General features: G+C 51.7%; 1 protein-coding gene across 1 annotated transcript in view; it reads right to left on the bottom strand.

The window, feature by feature from the left end:
• Window positions 1–6,180: 6,180 nt before the first annotated feature.
• Window positions 6,181–22,602, bottom strand: part of SCFD2 (sec1 family domain containing 2) — a 441,403-nt gene continuing 424,981 nt past the window's right edge. Inside the window, exons 8-9 of the mRNA XM_059161521.1 lie at window positions 18,587–18,706; window positions 6,181–7,660 (exon numbers count right to left, since the gene is read on the bottom strand). Of these exons, the coding sequence (XP_059017504.1) occupies window positions 7,568–7,660; window positions 18,587–18,706 (213 nt within the window). The 3' untranslated portion in view covers window positions 6,181–7,567. The remainder of the gene's footprint in view (window positions 7,661–18,586; window positions 18,707–22,602) is intronic.

Here is a 22,602-nt window from a genome sequence, read left to right as displayed (position 1 = left end):
TCCCAAACCTTCCTTACAAGGAGGGTAGTTTTCTATGCTTATGCCTAAGCTAATCTCTGAGAAGGGTGTGTGTGTCTGTGTGTGAGTGTGTGTGTGTGTGGGGGGGGGCAGGGAGCGAAATGGTATCCACATGAAATTCAAAAAAGTCTCAGTTCAAAGGCACTAACAAGTTTCTCCAACTACTTCTTGCTTGTTTTTAGTTTTTTTTTTTTTTTAAAGATTTTATTTATTTATTTGACAGACAGAGATTACAAGTAAGCAGAGAGGCAGGCAGAGAGAGAGAGAGCGCAGGGAAGCAGGCTCCCTGCTGAGTAGAAAGCCTGATGCGGGGCTCGATCCCAGGACCCTGAGATCATGACCTGAGCCAAGGCAGAGGCTTTAACCCACTGAGCCACCCAGGTGCCCCAGTTTTTCTTTATTTATTTGTTAGAAAGAGAGAGAGAGAGAGCACAAGCAGGGGGAGGAGCAGGAGGCAGAGGGAGAAGCAGGCTCCCAGCCTAGCAGAGAGCCCAATGTAGGACTCAATCCCCGGACTCTAAGATCATGACCAGAGCCAAAGGCAGAGAGGCTTAACTGACTGAGCCACCCGGGCGCCCCTGTTTTAGTTTTATTTTTCTGTGTGGTTATATAAATGATGTCCAGTGAATAAGAGGTTAAATTTTATGTACTCCACAATGGTCTTCTCCTCATATTCTGGAATTAAAGAAGATGCAGAGTTTTCCTGGGGGCTTCAGCTCAGAAAGGTGCTGAGCAGGGCTGTACCTCCATTAGTGACTGCCACACACCAGTCTATCTGTTCTCCAAGCCTGCGGACCTCTGGGCAGGCCTCCCCTCCTGCCATGTGAGCTTCACTTCCTCACTTCCTAGAACGTCATGGCTGCGCCCCACTTTTCCACTCTGCGGCACTCGCTCTCTCATACTTCACTTCAGAAGTTTGGGTGGGTAGGGGGTCTCAGAGTTCTCGTCCATCCAGAGGTATAAAGTGTTACCTGAGAGTGTGCGTGTGTGTGTGTGTGTGTGTGCGTGTGCGTGTGTGTGTGTGTGTGTGTGCCTGCCAGAGAGAGAGAGAGAGAGAGAGACCTTGCTGGAAAGCCCCAGGTCCCAGTTCTGTCCAGTGTTTCAGGCTAACTTAAATATTTATAGTTCTGGAATCTACCATATTTTCTTCTCACGAATTTAGCTTCGTGTTTCATTACCTTTGCTCATCTTTTTCATTATTAGTATTTCTTAATCCCTGTGTGTTTATTTTAAAATTTCTGAACTGCAACCATATGGTACAGAGAAACAGCCCTCTCTGGCCTCGGTCGGGGAATGCCTCCTTTGCCACCCGTGAAAGGAATGGGAGGCCCGGGAGTGTGGTGAGGAAGGAAAGGAATTCGAATTCACTGAGCATTTATGATGTGCCAGATGATGAAGGATCTCCTTTCATCTTTTGAAGAATCCTATAAGGAAGAGAATACTACCACTCCCATTTTAAAGACAAGAACACTGAGGCTCAGATCACATCCTGTGCTTAGGGCCACGCAGGGAGAAACAGGGACTGATTCTGTGTATTGAAACCTGTGTCTGGCTCTATGGGGTATCTGAAATAATTATGTTTTCCACACCAACCCACAGTCCATTTTTAGTTCTTCCTGCAGACAGGGAGAAGGGAGGCTGCAATGAATTAGGGAGCTGACCCACCTCTTAAGAGGCAGATTCAGAAACCACCGCCCCCAGCACACACCCAGGAGTGTCCGAAGCCACAGCCTAGTTCCCGGGCATCCAGCCCCAGCTTCCCAGCTCCCCTCCTCCAAACAAGTGGCCCTGGGTCCTCTTCCAGGGCCTGCCCTTCCCCCCCAACCCCTTCCCTCCCTCCTCCTTGGTGGCAGCCCTGGGTTTGTGGCTCCTCCCCGGCCCCAGGCCCCGGGGCCAGCAGCATCTGCTGTTGCCATCAGCCTCGCTCAAGGGCCTCCAGTCCCAGGTCGGTAATAAAAGACGCAGGCGGGGACGGGGGTTGGGGGGGGGGGGTTGGGGCAGCTGAGCCCGCAGCCCGTCAGCCCCACAACCGGATCCGTGTCTGTCTTGGTGTCTGGCTTTCGAGTTTCCTCCCCGCCGCAAATCAAAACCATTCGGAGTGCTCTGCAGCCTGCCGGGCTGCGCTGTGTGCAGGGGTGGGGGCACCTTCCCGCCAGGCTCCCGCCCGCTCCAGCCTGCTTGGAAGCTGGGCGTGTGCACAGTGTGCCCCTTGTTCTGGAGACACAGGAGATTTCGACATTCGCTTTACACCCCAAGAAGGAGAAAACAAATATGTTTGGTGAACAAGCTTGTGGGCGAAGCCCTTACAGATGAACAACCGAGTAACCCCGGGTCCTGCTTCTGCAGGGGTGAGGGGGGATGGGGACGGCCCTGCAGAGTCTCCCTCTGTAAGTCAGCACTGGACCCTCGGGGGTCGGGATGGCCCCCCAAGGCGTTAGATGGCTTTATTTATCACAATAAACACACCAGGAAAACTCCCGTTTTCTGCACTCCCTTAAAATCTAAGGTGAGAAGTTTTCTGAAAAGTTCTCACTATCGGGCGCCCGGGTGGCTCAGTGGGTTAAGCCGTTGCCTTCGGCTTAGGTCATGGTCTCAGGGTCCTGGGATCGAGTCCCGCATCGGGCTCTCTGCTCAGCAGGGGGCCTGCTTCCTCCTCTCTCTCTGCCTACTTGTGATGTCTCTCTGTCAAATAAATAAATAAAATCTTAAAAAAAAAAAAGTTCTCAGTATCCTCATTAGCTCTGGGGGGGAAGAGAACAGGACTAGGGTTATTACTGGTTGTGGCAAGATCCCAGCCACCTCACCTCCCTTCTCCAAACTCTCCATCATCTGCTTTTGTGTTTAAAGATCCCCTCAAAAGAGAGACGGAGTCTCTTCATGTTTCTCAAGCAGGAACGGTGGACAGCGCTGGTAACACCAGGTTATCTGTTGGTGAGATTCTGTTTCTGGTAACCGGGGTAAAATAAATAATAGTGGTCTGGAGGGGAGCTTGACGGGATTCTTTGTTGTTGGGAAAAACTGCGAAGGTCGGGGCCTGATGTAAGCAGAGCCATTCCCATCGGCCCGTCCCGAGCACCTCCAGGCCGCTGGGCCCGGCGCTTGCGGGAAGCAGGCCTGAGGAGGAGAGTTTGCAAAGGCAGGAGTCGGTCGCTGCACCATCTCTACAGCTCCGTCCGCGGAGTTTATACCGAGTGGCCGTGAGGTCCTTGGCGGAGGGTGTGCATTTCCGCGGGCTTGTTTTGACTCTGGCCAGCCAGCGTTCAGGGGGAAAACTCTCCGAGCCAGGCCCCAGAGAGGAAACCAGTGCTGCTCCTCGGCTCCGCCTGTCACACCACCTCCAGGCAGCCCGAATGCCTTCAGCCCACTTGCATGTGGTGGCTGTGGGTGTCCGTCTCTGGAGGCCCGTCTCAGAAGCCACGCGTGCTGCTCCATGGAAGGGCCTATTTAGCCAGAGCGATTCCATCTTGGATTAAACAGTCATTTTGTTGTTTATGCAGTAAAACTTAAACTGACCCTGCCCCCACCCTCCCTGCCCCGGGGGGACTTACTTAAAAGCAAGCCCGGGAAACCAGTCCCAGGTAACAGAGCCCAAATACAAGGGTGGGTTAGACTAGGTGGAGACATCCGATCAGTGGGGACACGTACTGTCTTCCTAGCTACCAAGGAGTGTGGGTGCCTTTCGGGTGCCAATTCTGACCAAGGTGATAGGCTGGTTCAAATATCTACTATAGGGTAAATTGTAATTCAATTGGTCACTTATGCATGACCTAGCATGACTGTGCAGCTTTCTCTGTGTTACAATCTCATTGGCCACCTGTGCGTGGCCAGGCCCAACCACATGGCCTTTGCCCTTAAAAGCTAGTCTGTAAGGCAGAGGGTCGTCGCCTCTTTGCAAGAGATGGCTCCGGCGGTCAGTTTGATTCTTGATGTTTGGTGCAAAATAAAGCTTTGCTTGACCTTCGCTTTGTATCAGTCTCGCTCCTTTAATCACGGACCCATTAGTGGGGGACTTTTCACTCGGCAGTCAGCGTTTCTGGTGGAGGAATTTCTCGCAGGGACATGAGGCCCTGCGGGAGCAGTCATCAGACGGTTACTACCGAGCATGGTGATTCTCACGTGCCCTTGGCCCGCTTGCCCTTACGTGCCATGTTCTTGCCCTTACGCGTCCTCACAGCAGCCCGGTGAGGCAGGCCCTGTGACTGTCCCATTTCACGGTCCCCTGAGACCAGGGAAGCGCGCTGTGGGGTCGAAGAGCCCGGGCTGCGAACGCAGGGCCGCTGGCTCGGCCTCCGGGCTCTACTGTCTTGGAAGTCTGGGGGACCGAGGAGTTACCCCTTCTCTATCTTCTCCTCTCCTTGTGGTCCCTGGAAATGCCTCTAGATTTTCTCTTCATTTGACATTATTCTCCTGTGGAGCCTTGACCATTTTGTGAGGTGACTTGCTTGGCATCCTGGTCAGACCCCACAGCCCTTGGCATCACGCGCCAGCTGCTGTGTCAGGGACGGTGGCCATCTATGTCTCGTGACGTAAGTGCCTTGTGGGAGCGAGTCGTGCTTTCCAGATGGAGCCACTGAGGCTCGAGGAGCCCCACGCTGAGTTTGAGCGCGTTCACACCTTCGAAGGAGCTCAGGAGCGTGATCCGATCCTCAGCCCCTCCTGTTCCTGGGCCCTGAGCCCAAGAAGGAGGCAACCCCAGACAGGGTTTCAGAGGCCCCGTCAAGGGGCCAACATGCCACCTCCCGAGTCCCTTCTTTTTCCCCATCTGTTGAAGGCCCTTTGTAGGATTTATACCACGTTTCCATTATGCTCCTGCTTTTTTTTTTTTTTTTTTTAATTTATTTATTTGACAGAGAGAGAGCACAAGTAGGCAGAGAGGCAGGCAGAGAGAGAGAGGAGGAAGCAGGCTCCCTGCTGAGCAGAGAGCCCGATGCGGGACTCGATCCCAGGACCCTGAGATCATGACCTGAGCCGAAGGCAGCGGCTTAACCCTCTGAGCCACCCAGGCGCCCCATGCTCCTGCTTTTAATTCAAGAGCAGGGCTCTGTCCCGCGTCTCCTACCTTCTTACTCAAAACGAAGTTGAGTCACCATGAACCTTCGCTTGTGTCCGGCGCCTTCTGCCCTTTGGTTGCCCGCCCAGCTCAGTTCCTCCCAGCAGCAGAGATGGAAGAAGGCGGTTGTAAGCCCGACTCGTGGCCTTTCCCCCCAGCACACAGAGACTGCCTTCGGGGGCCCAGCCACGGCTAGATGACAACATTTACAGTCAGGGACCTCCTTCCTGGGTAATTCCGGATTAGAAGCTTTGTGGTGTTCTTTTCTAAAAGACAAAATTAACTTGTAAAAAAAATACATGAAAGTTGCAAAAGTGTGACCCATGTACAGGTTTGCTGCGGAGAACATTCTGACGATGCTCGATTGAGAGCGGGACTCTCCTCTTCTGAGCCTTCCCGCTTGTACTCGTTGTCACAAGTGTCCTTGTCACTACTTGGTAACAGCTTGGTTTTTAGGTGCCTTTGCATACAGACGTGTGGCATAAGACTTTCCCTCGAGGGATGCCTGGGTGGCTCAGTTGGTTAAGAAACTGCCTTCAGAGGGCGCCTGGGTGGCTCAGTGGGTTAAGCTGCTGCCTTCGGCTCAGGTCATGATCTCAGGGTCCTGGGATCGAGTCCCGCATCGGGCTCTCTGCTCAGCGAGGAGCCTGCTTCTCTCTCTCTCTCTGCCTGCCTCTCTATCTACTTGTGATTTCTCTCTGTCAAATAAATAAATAAAATCTTTAAAAAAAAAAAAAAAAAAGAAACTGCCTTCAGCTCAGGTCATGATCCTGAAGTCTCAGGATCAAGTCCCGCATCAGGCCCCTAGCTCTGGGGAGTCTGCTTCTCGCCTCTCATGCTCTCTCTCGCTGTCTCTCTCTCGAATAAATAAATAAAAATCTTTAAAAAAAAAAAAAAAAAAAGACTTCACCTTCACTAGATACTCACACAGCCCAGAGGACCTGCAGAAGTCCGAGCTGCTCTGTCTGCGAGAGCCCCAGAGTCAGGGATATGTCTGGTTCCCTCACCCTCACCGGCCTGGCCAGAACCCAGCAGAGTGCCCGGAACGTGTCCCTCAATACGTGGAAATGAAAGAATGCACACAGTGACACAGTAACAGCATATTCTTCTTCTTCTTTTTTTATTTTTAGAAAATATAATTAAATCTCTGCTTTAATTAGCATTTCTTTCAGGCTATCGCCATTTTCTCCCTGACTCAGATTCGAACTTCTAGATCAGGGGAATGAAAGAAACATGGGGTTTCTATTAGCAGTGCCACTGGTGGGAACATACCTGGACAAAAGAAGAAGAACGGAAGGAGGAGGAGGAGGGGGAAGAGAAGAAGAAGAAAGACTTTGGTGTCTATAAAACCTACTTTGATTGCATCTCAGAATGATTTTGAACTTCACAGTTTTTTCATTAAAATAACATTATTTTATCCAAGAACTAAAATCCGAGACACATGAGAGTTCTAATTTACATTTTACTAAAATCCGAGACACATGAGAGTTTTAATTTACATTCTACTTCCCCCACCTGTTTAATCCACTCTAGAACGGTTTTTCAGGTTTCTCTTGTCATTACACACATCTTTTAGAGAGGCTAGTAATTTCCATGAACCGTACACCTACAAATGGGTACCAAGCAGTTCATTTTTGCCAGAGTTCTTAAATAATTTCACTAGTTGGGTCTAGGTTTTTCTGCTAGGACCAGAAGGAAAAGTGAGACAAACCGAAAAGAGAGCTCTCTATTTCAATAGAAACAGTAACTCATAAAAGTCCCAGGGGTTGAGGTTCTCATCTAGACTCCCTGGACCAGATGCCTTAAGGGGGGCCTTCCTTTGGGAGGGGAGGAAAGCTTTTATGGGCAGAAGCAGCCCTCCAGTCAACCTCTCTCACTACTGTTGCACGTAGACTGGGGACCCTGCCGCGTGAGCTCGAGGGGACAATGCCGCCCTTTGTAATGACAGGCCCAGTTAGAAGGCAGGCAGGCTCCCAGCAGGGCCCTAGCTGCTAACCCCTCCCTTCCTTGCCTTTTCAGCAAGCTCTCAGGTCCGATTTGAAACGTTCCCTCCCCAGTTACATAATCTTAAGGGAAACCAAACTTTCTTCACACTCATAATTCTAAAGCACGTCTAATTTCTTGAGCCACTGCAGATCAAATAGCTTATAAGCTACCAACACTTGCCAACAGGCGTTTACGTAGAATTCAGGAGTTTGTAGCGTGAATCGGGAAGATCACAAACAGAGGGTTAAGCAGAAATGGGAATTATGTCGAATGAAGCCAACTGAGAGACAGTGAGATACCTTCAGAAAAATGAATAAAAATACAATTTTTTTTTAAAGACCCATTTGCAGTCCAAGTCAAGCACTTTGCTACACGGTTCTCAAGACTTCTGGGCCAGAATTCCATCCTCACCACAATTAGCAAGAGGACGTGGGGTCTGGAGGTGTGTCTTGAACGGCGGCGGGCAGCAGGACAGGTGTTTCCACCTCGGGCAGGTGTCCTCTTAGCAGCCGCTCAGAAGCCAAGGTCTGGATGCAGCCGGTCGGTGGCAAACAACAGCTCAGGAATGTTGAGTGGCTTCAGGAGTCGCGTGGACAGCACGATGACCTACCAGCAGGAGGGGACAAGCACACCACAGACAATTAGGGAAGCCGGTCCCAGGTTATGGGAGGACGAGAAATAAAACACAATGTGTTTCTCCGGGGGGAAGGGCATGGAGGGGGGCACTGGGGAGAAAAGGCAGAGGGTGGCAGCTTGGATGCCGCTGGGTCCCTGGGTCCTGGGTAGAAGGGAGGGTACACAGGCGGGGAAGGCTGGTCTGTGGGACAGCGGGGCTCTGCTTCCCGAACCGTCAGCCAGCTGGCACTGGGAATGGCTGCGCCAGCCGCCACATGGGTGCAGAGCTGAATCCAATCATACCGAAGCCTTGATCCAGTCATTCGACCTCGCTAGAGAGAAGGTTTCTCTCTTCTCCAGGGAGCCTTTGCTCCTTCGGGGAGCCAAGAGAAGGCACACCAAAGGGGTGCATGGCATTGTGGGTGACGGTGGTGATGACTATGCCAGTTTCCTAGGACCCAGAGCTAGGCGGCTTAAATAAGAGAAATTTATTATCTTAGAGTTCTGAATGCCACCAGCCCAAGATCAAGGTGTTGGCCTGGTTGTGAGGGAAAATCAGTTTCATGCTTTCCGTTTCCTTGTGTCTCTGCATGACTGTCTCTCTGTCCAAATGTCCACTTTTTATAAGGACACAGTCATATCAGATTAGAGGTCACCCTAACGACCTCATCTGAGTTCGATTGTCTAGAAAGCCCTATTTCCAATAAGGTCAGATTCACAGGCACTAGGAATTCAGACTTGAGCATTTTTTGGGAGGGGGGGCACAAGTCAACCTCTAACAATGATGGGATCAGGATGGTATAGGCTAACGTTTATCGGTTCCTGTGATGTGCCACGCACTGAAGATGATCTCACTTAAATTCCATGTAATCGTCATTACAACCGTATGAAATGGGCACATTTATTATCTCTGTTTTGCAGACAAGGAAAATCAAGTACAGAAAGATTAAATAATGTGTCCAGGGACACGCAGGAGACTCTAGCATCCAAGTGCCTATCCCGTCACTTTGGTCATGTCAAGGGGTCTGGGCAAGGCTGTTTTACTCTTCTAGTCCACAGAGACCTTTGGGCCTCTCTGGCCTGTCACTGTGGTGACCCTTCCTGCTTCCTTTGATCTGGACCCTTCCTCTGGGGTAGATTTCTCTTTGTAGCAGTGGAACAACTCCCTCCTCAGATCTGTGATGTGCTGGGTAAGGGCTGGGGGCTGGTGAGGTTTTGCACAGGCGGCCGGGTGAGGAGCGGACTCTGGGAATGGAGAAGGAGGTCCTAGAGCCGGAACTCCACAGCCCAGCACCCAAGCAGAGGGTGATAGCTTCACCTAGCTGCACTGCCCGGGACTTGCTTGCTGACACTGCACACTTCCCCGTCTCCTCCTTCTGTCCCCCCCCCCCACCCCCACCGCGACATTGTTCCAGGTGCACCCAAGCCAATGATGTAACCAGCTCCCAGCTCACGGGTCAGAAACAAGAGTCCACACTCCACTGCGGAGGACAGACAGATGGGGCCGGAGATGAGGGGGGAAAGAGAGAAGAAAGCATTTTAGAATTTTCTTCTTCTTGTTAAAGAAGTGAGGGCTATTAAAAAGTTTCCTGTTTCAAACAAAAATCAGCCCTTGCAAGCAGCTATTTTATGGTTTCTTGAAAGAGAACGATCTAAAACAATATATGCCTAATGTCAGCCAAGTTGTATTTTTGGCAGGAAAAGAAACACTGCAATCTGCGCTTGCAGTTGTCCTTGGACGCCAGGGGATGAGAGCTGGAGGGCATCAAGTCAATGCTAGCATCCCCTAATGCTAGAGGCATAGAGACCATTTGAACACGTGGCTCCGCAGAGGGTCTCCCTTGCCAAGCCTAACGGTTGGCTAAGAATGGGGGCGCCCAGGCCAGCACTCTCGTCGGAGCCCTGCAGAGCCCAGCTCCACTGCAGACTGGCTGCGTGCCCCCGGGAAAGCCACATGCCTTGGAGCCATTGTCTGCGTGTCCTAGAAGAAGAACAATAGCCTGAGCTGGTAGCCTTGTGGCGAGGAGTACATAAAGTTGAGTGTGTCCAGCATAGGAGGCACTCAGCCGTTGTGAGCTGCTATTTTATCGTGGTTTTGTGATCGGATCACAGGTCTCCTTTTGAATGGGATAAAAGCTAAGAACTTTCTAGAAAAATACATGTCTGCTCACACACACGAGATTCTGAAGATAGTTGTAGATGAGGTTTGTGTTCAACTAGGAATCATAGGCCACCAGGTAAGAAACCCTCATTCAGATGTTTTTTAAAAATGTGTGCAGAGAAACAGAAGTCCATCGCACACTCTCCAGAAGTTGACTCTTGGGAGGCAGGAGAGGCCCCTCTCGGCCCTCATGTGACTTGCCGGCCCCCACCACCACTGCTGGCCCTTGTGCTCCTTCCTGAGTCAAAATGGCAGATTCCCCTCTGGCTGAGGCAAGGGCAAGCATAAGGGTGGGCAGGAGCCTCCCAGGATGTGTAAGTCTTGTTGGAAGGACTGAGGAACTTGGAGAGAAAATACTGTCCACTCAGCTGATGACGACACTTCTAGAGCAGCGAAAACCCAGGAGAAAGAATCCGTCCCTCAGACGGTGTGCTCGGCTGCCAGCCATGGCTGAAGGACACAGTGGCTTCCATGAGCTCCCCTGAGCTCGATCCAAAGACTGGGCCCCTCAGATATGAACAGGCAGGTATCAAGTATGAGGGCTGAACCAGGGGGTGACCAGGACATGCGTGGGGAGGGCTGAAAAGAAACCGATGGGAAACCAGGGGAGTGTGTGGAGGGAGCTAGGGGCTCTGAGGAGGCCAGAAAGCTGAGACCAAGGACTGTTGCCCATTGGTGCGGCCGGTAAGAGCACAGACTTAGAAGTCAGACCCTAGCTGGGCCTCACTGTCCTCATCTGTAAAGTGGGAATAATGCTCTCCACCTGCCGTGATTTATACGAAGGTTGCACGTGAACATGTATATAAAATATTTAGCGCAGCTGACAGGCTCTCGAGGGGCAGAAAGGTGTACCTATATGATGGTCTTCATTATTGTCCCCACCTTGACTCTTTCCGGCCCCTCTTGCGCTCCCTCTGTCTGGCTCACCGCAGGCCCTAGGGCCAGTGCAGGGAAGGTAGAATGGCCTGAGCATCTTCCCCAAGTATAAATCTAACTGTATTAGACTATATTACTTATCAGCTTAAAATCCTGACTGCCTCCTCACCCCCCTTTGGTAAACCCAACCCTCCAGAGAGAACATTCTAGAGCTTCAGAATCTGATGGCTGTTCGGCACTCCATACCCCACCCCCTCACCACCGTACCCCCTTCACCAGCAGTTGGCACCCTCTGGTCTCCCTCAACTATCTGCAGTTTCACGGGTGGAACTTTGTGTGGATGCTTCTTTACCCAGAACATGAGTCCCCCTACTCTTTGCCTGAAGACCTCCTGGTCCTTCAACAATCTGCTCAGGTATCACCACCTCCAGGAAGCCTTCCAAGACCACCCTTCCCAAAGATGGAGTGTGTTCCCATGGCTGTCGGTATCACACTCTACTCCTTGCTGCCTTCCCTGAGTCTTTCCACTGTTTCTTAGAGCCCAGTGCCTGAAATACAGAGGGTCCTTGGTATCGTGAGTCCGCGAATGATGAAATGAGTGAACAAAGATGAAATGAGTGAACACAGAACAAGGAAGGAGGCAGTGAGTTTAGCAATGGTCAGCAGGGAGTTTCTCACACCGGGAGGCTCTAATGAAAGATAGCTCAAATAGGTCTGGGAAAACTATTTCAAATCAGTTCAACGATTTGTCTAAATTTCCTCCTGGGAAGCACAGGGAGGGCTAAGGCTTCATTTACGCTGTTAGAGATGAGGGTCCTTGAGAATTTCCCCATCTTACGCATCTTTTCGTCTTCAGACTCAGCTGAGCATTTGCAGAGGTTTTCAGCCCACCCAACCAAGGCCTTTCTTCATTGTTTGATAAATATTGTTCTAAATACTCTAAAAAACTAGCCAAATGGGGGACAAAAACGTGGTCAAAAATGAGAAAGGAAATGTTTAAAAGAGTCTGAGATTGGCCTGTTAGATTTAAGATGATTTTACAGTCATCAAATGTGCAGTGGCAGGCACATTTAGCATGAGCGAATTCCTTGTAGAAAACTGGCTCTTGTCCAGGCAGCCGAGGGCACTGATGAAGACTTCCGTCGGTGAGGCACAGCTCCCCAGGGCTCCCCATGGCTCCCCAGGGCTCCCCAGAGCCTCTCGTGTCAGCAGGCCCGGGGGCTCGTGCAGGCTCGTGCAGGCTTGGCCCGGGACAGGCTCTGACAGCGGCCAGCCCCTCGCGTTCTCCCCACGCCCGGTCGCCGCGGGCCGTCCCTGTAATCTGCAGGTGCCAGCATCTTGCTGTTCTATTTCTGCCGAACTTGGAGGAAGCAGGGCAGTCCAGGATCTCGATTCCGGATCCATCTGATTTCTAACATTGTGAACTGAAAGCAGCAGGGGATAAAAATGGGTTTTCTCCTTTTTTCTTGTAAACTTGCGAGATTCTTCCCAGTAAAAGTAGCTATTTTCCGGCACCGAGAGGCACACTCCTCCCCTTGGTGACCTGCTTTGGGAGCACGGAGCGTGTTCAAGGCACTGCCTACCCCTGCTTTCACACGTGTGTTAAATGTAGAAGGTTTGGGTCATTAGGCCGTGGGATAGTGGATTAATTCATTACAGGGACGTGACCAAGTTTTCTGGAAAACTCATCGCGAACTGTCTGACTTGCTTTCTTTCACACTGCCGCCGCGGTCAGGGGACTATGCTGCCGGGGTTCCTGAAGAACCGTCAGTGGGACATTTGGGATCATTGCCTCACCTTTGTCCCTTTGGGGGGTTGTGTAGTAAGAAGTCACTCGAGGTGCAAGAAGAAGCAAACCTCACACTGTCCTCACGTAGGAGAGCAGGACAGCACGAGATGAGATTCTAGGAACGTGTGTACCGCCGTCCAGTACCTGGATCTGCGTTTTCTCTGGTGTTTCGGGTTCTGATGATAAGGTTCTAAGCTAATTCAGGCAACAAAGATAAGTTTAAAACCCCCTTGATGTTTTCCTCAGAGTAAGAAACTTCCAAATAAAATAAATCGAGGGGTGGCCTGTGTGGCTTCGTGGGCTAAGTGTCCGACTCTCAATTTCTGCTCAGGCCGTGATCTCAGGGTTGTGAGACTGAGCCCTACGTTGGGCTCTGCACTCACTGTGGAATCTGCTTGAGATTCTCTTCGTCTACCTCTCCCTCTGCCCCTCCCCAGCTCACTCTTTCTCTCTCAAGTAAATAAATACATGTAAAAAGAAAAAAGAGTAAAATAAATCCAGACTGAAAACAGAAAATAAGGAAATCACTGGCCTCCTCTCCCTGGGCCTTTCAATCAATTTTAGAATAACCTGGAGCCAGGTTTTATTTTTTTTTTTTTTTTTTTTTTTTTTTTAAAGATTTTATTTATTTATTTGTAAGAGAGAGAGAGTGAGAGCGAGCACAGGCAGACAGAGTGGAAGGCAGAGTCAGAGGGAGAAGCAGGCTCCCTGCAGAGCAAGGAGCCCGATGTGGGACTCGATCCCAGGACTCCGGGATCATGACCTGAGCCGAAGGCAGCTGCTTAACCAACTGAGCCACCCAGGCGTCCCTGGAGCCAGGTTTTAGAGCCAGGATTTAAATATCCCGAGCCCCAAGCAAAACCGTGTGTATGAGCATATTCTTGGTCTACTTTGTTTTTTGTTTGTTTGTTTGTTTTAAGATTTTATTTATTTATTTACAGACAGAGATCACAAGTAGGCAGAGAGGCAGGCAGAGAGAGAGAGGGGGAAGCAGGCTCCCTCTTGAGTAGAGAGCCCGATGCGGGGCTCGATCCCAGGACCCTGAGATCATGCCCTGAGCGGAAGGCAGAGGCTTTAACCCACTGAGCCACCCAAGCGCCCCTACTTTGTTTTCTCTATTACATTCTCACTACATATACAGCTCCAGAAACGTAGAGCTGCTAGAAACTGTGGGTGGGAACATGTGCCTGCCATGAAGAGCAGTGGACGGCAGGCCAACTTGTCCACGGTGCTTTCCTCTGTTTCCTGAGCTAGCCTGTCCCTGTGTCCTCTGGGAGCGTCCCTCCCTGCTGCTCTCCTCCCACAATCTCGGGCTTCTGCGGGCCTCTTGGCCCCCATCCAGCCACAGAGTTCAGCCTGCAGTGCCTTCTGGGCATGGGGCCCCACAACAGGCAGCAAGGGAGATGGGGGCGGGTGCCAGGCACATGCACTCCAGAAGCTTCCTGCCTCACGGTTGGGGCTGCTTGGGTACAGTGGGGGGAGCCGTCTCTTCGATCCCTTTTTTTGTACTTGGGACAGAGGCCCATCTCCAGCTGCCCCCTTTTTCTCATGGGCACCTTGACCACAACCGGGGGCAGAATGTGGAGGAAACACACCCTTTTAGAGTGCGACAGCAGTCCTACGACACTAGCAGGTGTGGATGTGGTTTCTGGAGTCCATGTTTCATGCCAGCCTTATCACCTTCTGTGGAAGAGAATTCATTTCTGGATGGGCCTTAAGTGGGTTCTATGAGTTTCCTTTGAAGAGCAGGTCCCTGAATGCTTTTCAAATTCTTCTCCATGAGGGGCCTGTGCCATCTGAGGGAACGCCTCCCTCCACTTATTCCCACCACGGCCTCGTCAGTGTTCCTGGCACCCTTTCCTCTGGCTGGAGTTCTTGTGCTTAACAGCAGTCATTCACTATTAGAATGTAAGTTCCACGAAAGCAGGCACGAGTCTGGCTCGCTCACTACCCTATCCTTAGCATAAGAACGGCGCTTGGCACAGAGTAGATATTCAACGAATATTCACTGAATAATCAGCAAATCCCATGTAGTAGATGTGATGGTAGCTCCTGCACTTGGGTCCCCAAAGCACTCATGTAGATATAGAGAAGGTGTGGATTCACAGGAATTGATACAGAAGTCAGGCTCGTTTTAGTTGCCCATAATGTCAAGAATGAATCAATAGGTTGGTGAATTCTCCAGAAGAGCTACTTTTATCTTATGCTATAATAAATAAGCAAAGTTTCTGATGTTCAGTATTCAGCATTTAATGAACAACCATGACACCCAGCAATCCTGACTCTATTTGAAGGGCTGGGTGGGTCTTTTTTTTTCTTTTTTAATTTATTTTTAGAGAGGTAAGGGAGGGGCAGAGGGAGAGGGAGAGTCTGAAGCAGACTCCGAGCTCTTTACAGAGTCTGACGCAGGGCTTGATCTCACAACCCTGAGATCAGGACCTGAGCAGAAAGCAAGAATCAACCGCTTAACCAACCGCACCACCCAGGCCTCCAGAACTGCTGGGAATAAAATAATAAAAAAGCCTGAAGTCCTGAGCTTGGAGAGGAGCAAGCAGAAAAGATCCCAAAGCAGGCATTTGACTCTTGGGAGGCAGTAGAGGCTCCTCTCCTGTCCTTGTGACCTGCTGGCCCCCGCCACCACCGCTGGCCCCTGTGCTCCTTCCTGAGTCAAAATGGCAGATTCCTCCTTGGTCGAGGTGAGGGCAAGCATAAGGGCAAGCGGGAGCCCCTCAGGATGTATAAGGCTTGTTGGCAGGACTGAGGAACTTAGAGACAAAAGGCTATAGACTCCATTGATGTCAACACTCCTAGAGCTGTGAAAAATGAGCCAGAAGAATCCCTCAGATGGTGTCCTGGGCCTTGTTGGCTGTGGGGGAGATGGGGAGGAGCGGGCTCCAACCGCCTCTGCGCTGACCAGTCCACACTGAACCGTGGCTCTCTGTTCCAGCTGAGCATGAGAGGGACAGACAGAGCAGGGCTGAGGACAGCCACCACCCCCGTCACTCTCAGATATATACGTCATGGGACTTAAAAGCCTGGGTTTGGAGAGGAGCAGACCCAGGGAAGAACATGCGGCTGAGGGACAGGCCTGATTTGCCTGTAAATTCCTTGGGGCCCGGGAGCTGGAACCAGCGCTAATGGGCAAGGCTCTAAGGAGGCAGATTTGGACTTATCTAGGGGACAGAGTCCTAACAGTAAGGCCCTCTAAGACCCAGGTAGGCTGCAGGGGGAGGGGTCAAGCCCCCATCACTGGGGGTGTTCCCATATAGACAGGCTAGTCAAGACAGAATACGAGTGTTTGCACACACACGCCCGCTGTTCATATCGACGGTCACATCCTAGTCAGCTTCTTGGTTGAGGGGTTGCTGGGTACACAGACTCAGTAGAACCTCTGCCTTTCGGTCAGGTCCCCTGTGTTCTCCAGAGACGTCGAAGTCTGAACCGACAATGGCACCAGGAAGCCCGCCATTTTGCGGACAGCTAGAGAAGCAAGGCCGCCATTTCCACTGCACGTTTATTTTTTTTTTTTTTTTTTTTTTTTTTTTTTTTTTTTTTTTTTTTTTAAAGATTTTATTTATTTGTCAGAGAGAGAGAGAGAGCAAGAGCGAGCACAGGCAGAGAGGCAGGCAGAGTCAGAGGGAGAAGCAGGCTCCCTGCGGAGCAAGGAGCCCGATGTGGGACTCGATCCCAGGACGCTGGGATCATGACCTGAGCCGAAGGCAGCTGCTTAACCAACTGAGCCACCCAGGCGTCCCTTCCACTGCACGTTTAAAGGCAGGCAGGTGCTCCATCCCAGGTTTGGGCCCAGGGAGCTGCGGACCAAGGGCAGTGTGAGCGGGCTAAGGTCTGAGGAAGGGAGCCCACCTCCGCAAGCATCACTCCAGCGAACATCCGGGTCATCCCCTCCTTTTAGGACCTTGAAGATGAAGGGCGCTATGGTCGGAAACGCCTCCCAGGTTCTTCCCTGCTGCCTCTGGGTCCTGCTGGGGCCATTAGCTCCTCGGGGGAACTTCTTGCACCACGGACACACGGCAATCACAGCGGCTCCTTCAGCCCTGAATTCTCTGAGCAGCTGCCTCTGCGGATGACCGAGCCCAGGGCCGGCTCGTAGCAAAGCCTCTGCAGACTCTGGGTCTGGATTGTCCAACTCGGTTTTGAAAACGGCTTCCTTTTATCCTTCTAGAGCGGGGATAGCGTGTCTGTTGGGGTGGCACAACGCAGCACTGTTCTTGGAGCGCTGAGAATTTGGTTCCCCTCGTTAGGGGTTGGAAGAAATGTGCTTTCTGATTGAAAAAAAAAAAAAAATGTCTTGCTCAAAAAGGCAACTGCTTGCTAAACAGATCCTTGACATGGCTGAAAGGGTGTTAGATGAGGCAGAACTGACCGCTTGGTCAGAAATTTCACCAGCTGTGGTCAAGGCAGGTGGAAGTAAGAGCAGAAACGGTCACAGCCGATGACTGGTCATTCCCTCGTTCAAGGACTTGCTGCAGCTGCCGAGACGCTCAGGTCCATTCCTCGGCTAGGTGTCTGGAGACCACAGGACCCGGGCCTTCTCTGCCTCATGCGCGGTCTGGCCGGCTCTGTAGCCAATCAGGCCCACAGACAAGGCTTCCGGAGCTTCTGCCATGTGCTCAGGCTTGGGGAGCCCCAGCCTTTGCCCTTACGGAATCTCCGTCTGCTCGAGGAGACCGGGCAGCGAACAGGAAGCAGGTGGGCACACAGTCCAGGGTGGCACGGCCAAGGGCGGAGTCTGGATTCCGGCAGTGATGTGGCCGAAATGGAGACAGAGGCCCGCTGGGGTGGCCAATCAGACGTGCAAAGTCATGGGTACAGGTGAGAGCCAGAGCACCAGTGCCCCCAGTGCCATGTCTGGGCCGGACTCCCCTCTGCTGGCCATGCAGCTCTGGGGGACAGTCCCCTGCGTGAGCCCGCGTTTCCTCCCAACACACAGCCCCTGCATCCTTTTGCTTTCTTCATGCTACAGAAAGCCTCCCGGCTGCCTGCAAAAGCTGATGATAAGCTCCCAGCGGCAAGTCTCAAATGGGGGTGGGAGGCAAGAGTTGGACTCCCTGTCTCACAGCGGGACAATTCGGAGGCATGTCTTCCAGACTCCTCGGGCCCCCAGAGGACAGAGCCTTGGCTGCCTACAATAAGGCACTCTGTTCTGGCTTTTCTCTCTCTATGGTCTGTCTTCTCGGATTCCCTCACTTCTGCTTCTTGGGATCATCTCCCACTTTAAACCACCTGCTCTCATGTGCTTGTCACATGGCCTGTTTGGTGGGGAGCCCAGGCAGGTAAGGACTTCAAGTCTTACTGAGTTACAGGCTCTGTGCCCCCAGCCAGATTAGAACTTCTAGAGGCAGGGGCTCTCCTTCTCTCAGAGTCCCTCCCCTTGGGTTCCTGCTGCCCCGGGCCAGTAGCTAAAACCCTCCGGCAGAGCAGGGAGCTGACCGCCCAGAAATGGCTGATGCGAAGGGCAGCCACCATTTATGGAGAGCTATGGGACAGGCGCGGTATTAAGTACCTTCCCTCCCCTTATCTGATCTAAGACTCACAGCTACCCTAGCCCTGTTCCCTCCATGAGAACATGGAAGGCTTTGCTCTCCCAGATCAGCGGGCCAGTGAGTGACAGAGGCAGGATTCAAAGACAGACCTCCATCACCAAGAGGTAGGCCACTTCCAGGGAGAATGAGCGGGCACAGCCAGGAGGCGAGAGAGGAGAGAGACTACATCTGTCACTGCACTGACGGCGCGCCTTGAGTAACAACTCTTGAGTAACTAAAAGCAAGAGAAGAAATGCCCTTCAGGAATCGGGACTGGGGACAAGAGCAGCTTCGCCCCTGAAGCCCAGAGGCAGGCGTGGACTGTAAGGGACAGCTCCTCCCTGTGTCCCCAGCAGGAGGACAGCTGGCCCGGGGGCAGCTGGAGGGGGAATGTGACAGGGCAGGAGTGGGTGGGGGAAGGCGGGATGGAGCCTGGGGAGAGGCGCTGGGAAGCCGAACGAAGGGCCCTTGGCCACCCCCCCCCACCCCCCCCACCCCCCCGCTTGTGCCTCAGGACGCTCCTTCACCGTTCGCAGAGGCCTCCGTACCTGGGTTCCTGGCTTCAGGGACGGCACGAGGTCTTTGATCATCTTGGCTTCTGAGACTGTGACCCCGCCCACGACGAAGAGGATCAGGAGAGGGTGGTCGCTGGGATGAGGCCGGCTCACCTGCAAAACAGACCCCCATGGGCTCCAGTGGCTGGTGTTGGGGCAGAGTGCCGCACAGCGGGGCACCTTCTCCCTTGTCCCTCCATGGGGACCCCAGGGCTGTCGCCCCCAGTGCAGGTGATATACACGACCCTTAGAAAGATGGTGATTCATTAAGGATAGGATGTGTTAGTGGGTTTTAAACCCACTGACCAGGAAAACCCATACCACATCACCTTATTGTACCCTTTTGAATATTTTATTGAAGGAAAAGTTAAGGTATTGCAGTTATTAAATAGGAAGAGAAAACTGAGGGCAACTTATTAACTCCCTCCTTTGTAGCCTTCAGGTCTGAGCACAAACATGCCCCTTACTCATTACAGAGCTCTGCTGATTTCCGTCAAAGCTTGCCACAGCCTGTGGTTATCAGATTTGTTCCTTTGGTTTCTTTCCTTATCGGCCGTCTCCTCTTCTAGAACTGGGGATCTGGCTCACTGCTGAATTCTCTCTCAGCTTATTTAGTGCCATCTCTGGCAGCTAGCAGGTGCTCAGTAAACATCTGTGGAATGGACGGATGGTCAGAGCCCTGGGGAGCTGGCACTGGAGAGGTAAAGAGACGCATGAGCCAACCACCCGCCCCGGGAGCTTCTTGTCTAGCGCAAACCTCACGCTCTTACCTTCTGCAAGACAACCTTAGCTGAGCGCCTACCCTTTGAGGATGGCCCACTGGATGTCATGCAGAATCATCTGATGCCTCATGATTTCCCCAATAAGGCAAAGTCTTACACACCAGAAGGAAAATGACCCACAGAACCCCTCAGGAAATGCAAAATGACCCACACATAGTGGGGGAGTGGGGGGCAGGGCCAGGACAGAGCCCATGGCTTGTCACGGCAGGAAGCATGATGCCAGTTCCCCTCATGGCTGCCTCAGCCCAGGCTTTTTTTTTTTTTTTTTTTTCCCTTATTATTTTATTTATTTATTTGACAGAGATCACAAGTAGGCAGAGAGGCAGGTAGAGACAGAGAGAGGAGGAAGCAGGCTCTCAGCTGAGCAGAGAGCCCAATGTGGGGCTCAATCCCAGGACCCTGATATCATGACCTGAGCCGAAGGCAGAGGCTTTAACCCTCTGAGCCACCCAGGCGTCCCTCAGGCCAGTCTTTGACTCTGCAAAGGAAGGGTCCACAAAGGCGGGGAATGGTCCACATTTGCACCGAAAATTGACAGTACTCCCTCATTCACGCTAACTTCCAAACGGCCTTCCCATCAGGTAGTCCCCGAGCAGGAGCAGGCTGGGCAGCAGACCCACAGGAGGCCCTTGCTCCTGCCCCTGCCCCTGCTCCAACTCCTTTCCCAACTGGGTTCTTCCGGCTTCCTTGCCTGAATATACCCACTTCTCAACATCTTTTTAAAAAATGCTTAAAAAGGGAATACATTCAGTGTTTCCATTACATAAGTCACTCTTTGGCTTCTGGAGAAGAAACTCAAAATGGAAAAAAGGAAGGGAGAGAAGGAAAGAGACAGGAGGGAGGGAGAGGGAGGGAGACAGGAAAGAGAGAGAAAGAGAGAGGGAGAGAGAGAGATCTAACCTCTTCCAAAGCAGGTGGTGGTGAACACTGGAGACTCTGATCTGCAGGAAAGACTGACTCCTCTCCCCTGCCCCCGGCTTCTTGCCCTGTAGCTCTTCTTTCCCCGGATTGCATTTGTTGGCTGCTTTCTTCCAAGTCATGTAATACATCCCGAGGACCAGCCTGCTTGTGTCCCATTACTCCCCTGAAGTCCCAGTGGCCCCCATGTGTAGGAGTCAAGGGACACTACTTTGTCTTCACCGAATGGGTCATTTCTGTGACAACTGTCACAGTTGATGACGCCCTGCTTGGCTACTCTAACAGATTCCCTGTTGGTGGTTCCTTCTACCTTTTCTGATCCTTTCTTCTCAAATTTCTCCACAGGTTCCTTTCCTTGGTCTGCCCCTTTAAATGTCCATGGTACTTTGGGCTCCGTCTTTGGCCCGTGACTCTCCTCACTCAATACATCATCCCTGAAGGAGCTCACCTACTCATTCGCCTTCAACAGGCTTTTACATCCTTCCCAAATCTATGTCCTCTGCTTGAACGCCGCCACTGAGTTCCTGTGGACATGCCCACCTGGATGTCTCCCAGGACCCCCAAACTCAACAGGCTCCACACCTGATGTCCGACCTTGCCAAGTCTCTTCCTCATGTTGGCTTTCTTTCTTTCTTTTTCTTTTTTTAAGATTTTATTTATTTATTTGACAAACAGAGATCACAAGTAGGCAGAGAGGCAGGCAGAGAGAGAGGGGGAAGCAGGCTCCTGCTGAGCAGAGAGCCCGATGTGGGACTCGATCCCAGGATCCTGAGATCATGACCTGAGCCGAAGGCAGAGGCTTAACCCACGGAGCCACCCAGGTGCCCCTCATGTTGACTTCCTAACAGCATCACCGTCAGCACATGCCCCTGAGCCAGACACCTGACAATCACCAGGGACTTGACTCTTTCATTTCCCAGATCAAGCCTCTTCATTGTATCCCCTCAAATCTGTGGATCTCTCCTGGATTTCCATTGTCCCTATTCCAGTCAGGCTCTCATCCTCTCTTCCCTGGATTACTGCCACAGCCTTCTGGATCATCTCCTCGTGCCGTTCTGGCCGTTCCCCCATCCGTTCTCCTTCCTGCCCGAGGAAGTTTTCTAAAATGCAAACATTTATGGCTGACCCTAGGGAGCAGTCTACTAAACATTTGCATTATCTTAGTCAATCCTCAAAATAGCTTTTGGGGGCAGATACAATCATGGCTGCATTTCTCAGGTGGGGGTTTTAAGTTTACACCAAGTAACTCAATTGCACTTCGAGGGGCCGCACTTCAGAGGCCACGCTCTGAAACGCCCCTCGGCTCCATCGCGTGCTTGCTCTCTGCACGAGTCTTGAGGCTGAAGTTCGAGCTCCCTCATTCAGCACGTAGGGTCCTTTCAGTGTCGCTTTCCTTTGTGTCTTTATTTCCATCTTCCACGCATGCAGTTTGCTGGAACCCGTCACGAGAATTTGAGCCACACCCGACTGCACGGTGTGTGGGGTTTTTTGGATATTTTGGTAAACACAAGATGCCTAATTGAACATTTGCACTGAAAATTGCATTTATCACAGTGTCCGGTTTGATTTGCTTCCACAAAATAAACAAAGCCATCCAGACACGGAAAGCCGGTTCCCTACAGTCCCTCTTGTGCCTCACTCTCCTGTCACAACCTCACCAAGGCTAACTACCGCCTTGACTTCTGAAAGTCGACATTGTACTTTGCTTTCTCCACTTGTCTCTAAGCCCTGGAAACTCTCCATGGCAGCAGGGAAGATCTGGGGCCCCCAGGCATTGACTGGGACCATACCGGTATGCTTTGGTCTCTGTCCGAGCCCCTACGTTATTCGGTATTTAAAGATCCCCCCTTCTCTTCTGTACCTCCTTCTCTTTTACTCTTTGAAAAGCATCCTCTCCTCTGAGAAAACCATCTCCTCTTTGAAAACCATCCTCTCCCTGTCTCTCGACTCCTGCCCCATGACCTGAATCCGACCGCACCCCTCCTGGCCTTGTCAAGTTGGACTGCAAGCTCCTGGAGGGGAAGGATGGATTATATTTCTCTTGGGATTTGGGGATTTCGGGCTTGGAGCACAGACCATGCTCATGGTAAACTTCCCACAAAGGTCGCATGAATAAAATAAACGCATGGACGAATGAGGAAGACCAGCCGGCTCACTGGAGGTATCCTTCTTCTCTTAGAGATCTTTAAGAAACGCTTTCTTCGCTTCAAGTGTGATGTTTCCTGGCTGGGAAGCTAACCTGAGGTTCCTTCCAGCCCCGCAAATAACTGATTCTCACTTGATCCTGGAAAGAAACACAACTGGCTCCAG

The sequence above is a fragment of the Mustela lutreola genome, chromosome 1, assembly GCF_030435805.1.
Source record: "Mustela lutreola isolate mMusLut2 chromosome 1, mMusLut2.pri, whole genome shotgun sequence".
Classification (NCBI taxonomy): domain Eukaryota; kingdom Metazoa; phylum Chordata; class Mammalia; order Carnivora; family Mustelidae; genus Mustela; species Mustela lutreola.
Note: the sequence above shows the minus strand (reverse complement) of the source record. Positions and strands in the feature narration are given on the sequence as shown.